Here is a 3,595-nt window from a genome sequence, read left to right as displayed (position 1 = left end):
GATTAGCAATTACGTAATTGGACTATTGGAGTTGCACTCGCACATCTTAATATTTTTCGACGTGCGACGTGCTCATTGCTCAATACCTACAATTGTCCTACATTATTATAAGACTATAATAGTAGTAACTAGTAAGTTGTAACATTACTGTTGTGTCATGTCCGGTAAACGAAAGGGCGGAGCTGAAAAAGCCCGTGAAAAGAAAAGATTGTTGCTTTTGAATGCGAGCGATAAATGTTATAAGTTAAAGGACATGTTTTCAAAAAATTCAAAACTTTCAAATACGCCAAGTACATTGAAATCTGACACCAATGCTGTTGGGCAATCCAATGATAGAATCGGTAAGTTTTATCCACTGACTTATTAAAATTATAGGTCAATAGTTTTATTATAAGTATTTAACTCTATCATAGTATAATTAAATATTTTTATTTATTTATATTTTATGGTTTTAGTTTTAAATGAAATAAAAGATCTTGTTACAGTCGAAAAAATCTATTCAAGTTTATCAAATGATATGTTTGGTAAGTTATGAATATAATATTAACAAATTATTAGTTAAGTAGGTAAGCTTTATAAAATGGTCTTAAATAGTTAAATTCATACCTAATCAAATTATTGTTAAATTTAATAAAATTGTAATTAAGTACTTGTTCCATATCCTTACAGTTACATTACTGTATTTAAATAATTTTCCAATTAGTTGATACATCACTGAAAACTATGTCCAATGTAACAAATCTTATTATGGCAGATAAAATTGATTCAAGTGTATCCAATGATAGTATTGGTAAGTTATTAAAATAATAAATATTAACAAATTATTAATTAAGTAAATATTAAAAAATAGTCTTGATCAAATAATTGTTAAATTTAATTTCTAAAATGTGACAACAACACTTACATTGTTAGGTAGTATGTACTATGTACCTCCTATACTTAACTTTTAAATGTAAAAAGTAAAATCAATTTTTATTTTTTTATTAGAAATTTAGAAATTACTGCATTTTATTATTTTTATTAGATATAATTGATAAAATCGACGAAAATGGCATTAAATTATTTCATATAACATAATTTATCCTTTTTTTATATTATTTATATTATTATAAACTATTATGCAATAATAAACTGATTATGTATTTTAGTACCTGTACATAATAATGATCCGATAAACCAACTTCCAGTGAATCGTCTTGAACTCAGAAATCGAATAAGAGCTGGTCCATACCGCCCAATCATGGAATCTTATCCAAAAACAATGCAAGGAACATCAGAAAGATCGTTTCAAAAATCCTGGTTTGAAAAATATGTATGGTTAGAATATAGTCCATCTAAAGACCTAGCATTTTGTTTTCCATGTAGGATCTTTAAGGGTAATAATTTAAACAGCAGTCAATTAGATGATGCATTTTCTAAAACTGGTTTCTGTAGTTGGTATAGAGGTATTAATCGTTTTAATAAACATCAAATTACTAAATCCCATATTTTTAGTACCCAAGCAATGGCTGATTACTTAAATACTACTTCTATTGATCAACAAATAGATATAAGTAGAAAAGAATATATTTCCAAATGTGAAAGTGATCGTTTGCACAATAGAAAAATTATGAAGCGTTTGATAGATATAACTTTGTGTCTTGTTAAAGGAGGAAGGCCTTTTAGAGGTCATGATGAAGGAGAAAAAAGTAATCAAAAGGGTTTATTCAAAGAAATAGTTAATACTTTTGCTAAATATGAAATAGTTTTGAAAGAACACTTTGAAAATGGCCCAAAAAATGCAAAATATACCAGTAATAGAATCCAAAACGACCTAATTAGTTCCATACATAATGTTCTTATTAAAAAAGTAAAAGCAGATTTACAAAATGTATATGTTTCAATCTTAGCCGATGAAACTAGTGATGTTGGTCATCATGAGCAACTTTCAATCGTTATACGATATTTTGATGATCAAATGAATAGACCTGTTGAAACTTTTCTCGATTTAGTACGGTTAGTTTCTGTTAATGCTGAATCTATATTCACAGCTATAAGTAATATTATACATTCCAAATTTGGTATAGGTTGGTCATCAATAATTGCTGTGTGTTTTGATGGGGCCTCTACAATGTCTGGTAATATAGGTGGGGTACAAAGAAAATTCAAAGAGATGAATGCAAACATTTTGTATGTACATTGCTATGCACACTGCTTAAATTTGTCATTAATTGATTCAATCACAAGTAATACAAGTAACAAAAATCAAGTAGTATTTAACTTTTTAGGATCTGTTCAATTTTTATACTCTTTCATTGAAGGCAGCCCTACTCGACATGCTATTTTTGAAAATATAGCTAAAGAACATGGGTCTAATCTTCAAACGTTAAAGTCATGCTCAACAACAAGGTGGGCATGTCGCTCAGAGGCAGTAAATGCTATTAAACATAACTATAGAGCATTATTAAAAGCGTTAGACGAAATAACAAAAAAGAGTTTGCTGCCAGATGTAAAAATGAAGGGCTTAGGACTTAAAAGTCAAATCAAATCATTCAATTTTATTTTTTGTATGAATATGATGCAACCTATTTTACAACTAGTTTTAAAAGTGAGTTCTTCATTACAAACTCCAAAGTTAGATCTTTTATCTGCAGTTAAACATATTCAATCTCTTAAGTCTTCACTAATTTCAATCAGAGATTCATATGATGAATTTGAATTAATTTTTAAAAATACAGAAAATGTTTGTATTAATCATAATATTATTATACCTCCTATTAAAAATAGGAAAATATCTAAAAAAATTGATAATGCTACCCAAACACAGCATATTTTTAAAACTAAGTTTGATGAAATGAGAGTGAATGTTTACAATACAACTTTAGATACATTAATAAATGGACTGGACTTAAGATTTAAGCAAGAAACATTAGACATAATAAATATAATAGGTAATCTTGTGAATTTGGATATTAAAATGGAAAATTATAACACAGAATTTGACCTATTGAATAAATATTTCCATATTTCTAAAGAATCATTAATTTCTGAGATAACCCTTTTGAAACAATTAGAAGATACTCCTAAAGGTACTTGCTCTGGTTCTGTTTATAAGTGGCTTGATTGGTTAAACAAATGTGATCGATCAAATATTTTTAATAATTTTTTTCTGTGTTTAAAAATGTTTGTTATTATCCCCGTCACGAGTTGTGGTTGCGAGAGGAGTTTTTCTAAACTTACCATTGTTAAAAGCAAACTTAGATCTACCATGACACAAGATAGACTAAATGCATTATTGTTTCTATTTGTTGAACAAGAATTAACTTCTTCTGTAAATATTGAGAGTGTAATTGATGAATTTAAAAATTTATTACCTATAGAGCGTAGATTAGTATTATAAGTTTGTGAAAAAAATGTATATTTATATAAATATATATAAATTAATAAGAGGTTTTATTGTTTTCTTTACAACCATATGTTATTACTTTAATTATTATTTTTTAAATATATACTTTATATTATTATTAATGTTTGTTTATTTTATCATATTATAAATAATATTATTAACTATAGGCTTGTGGAAAAGTTACACCTTAAGTGGCTTAGTACCTTACTG

General features: G+C 26.9%; 1 protein-coding gene across 1 annotated transcript; it reads left to right on the top strand.

Annotated features, from left to right (window-relative positions):
• Positions 1-3,379, top strand: LOC132925283 (zinc finger MYM-type protein 1-like). The gene is made up of 4 exons (XM_060989691.1): positions 1-341; positions 456-524; positions 704-790; positions 1,149-3,379. Exons 1-4 carry the CDS (start codon positions 158-160, stop codon positions 3,377-3,379), a joined length of 2,571 nt encoding a protein of 856 aa, XP_060845674.1. The 5' UTR covers positions 1-157.
• The last annotated feature ends 216 nt before the right edge of the window (positions 3,380-3,595 follow it).

The sequence above is a fragment of the Rhopalosiphum padi genome, chromosome 3 (genome assembly GCF_020882245.1).
Source record: "Rhopalosiphum padi isolate XX-2018 chromosome 3, ASM2088224v1, whole genome shotgun sequence".
In the NCBI taxonomy this organism is placed as follows: Eukaryota; Metazoa; Arthropoda; class Insecta; order Hemiptera; family Aphididae; genus Rhopalosiphum; species Rhopalosiphum padi.
This window is presented reverse-complemented; position numbering and strand designations above follow the sequence as displayed.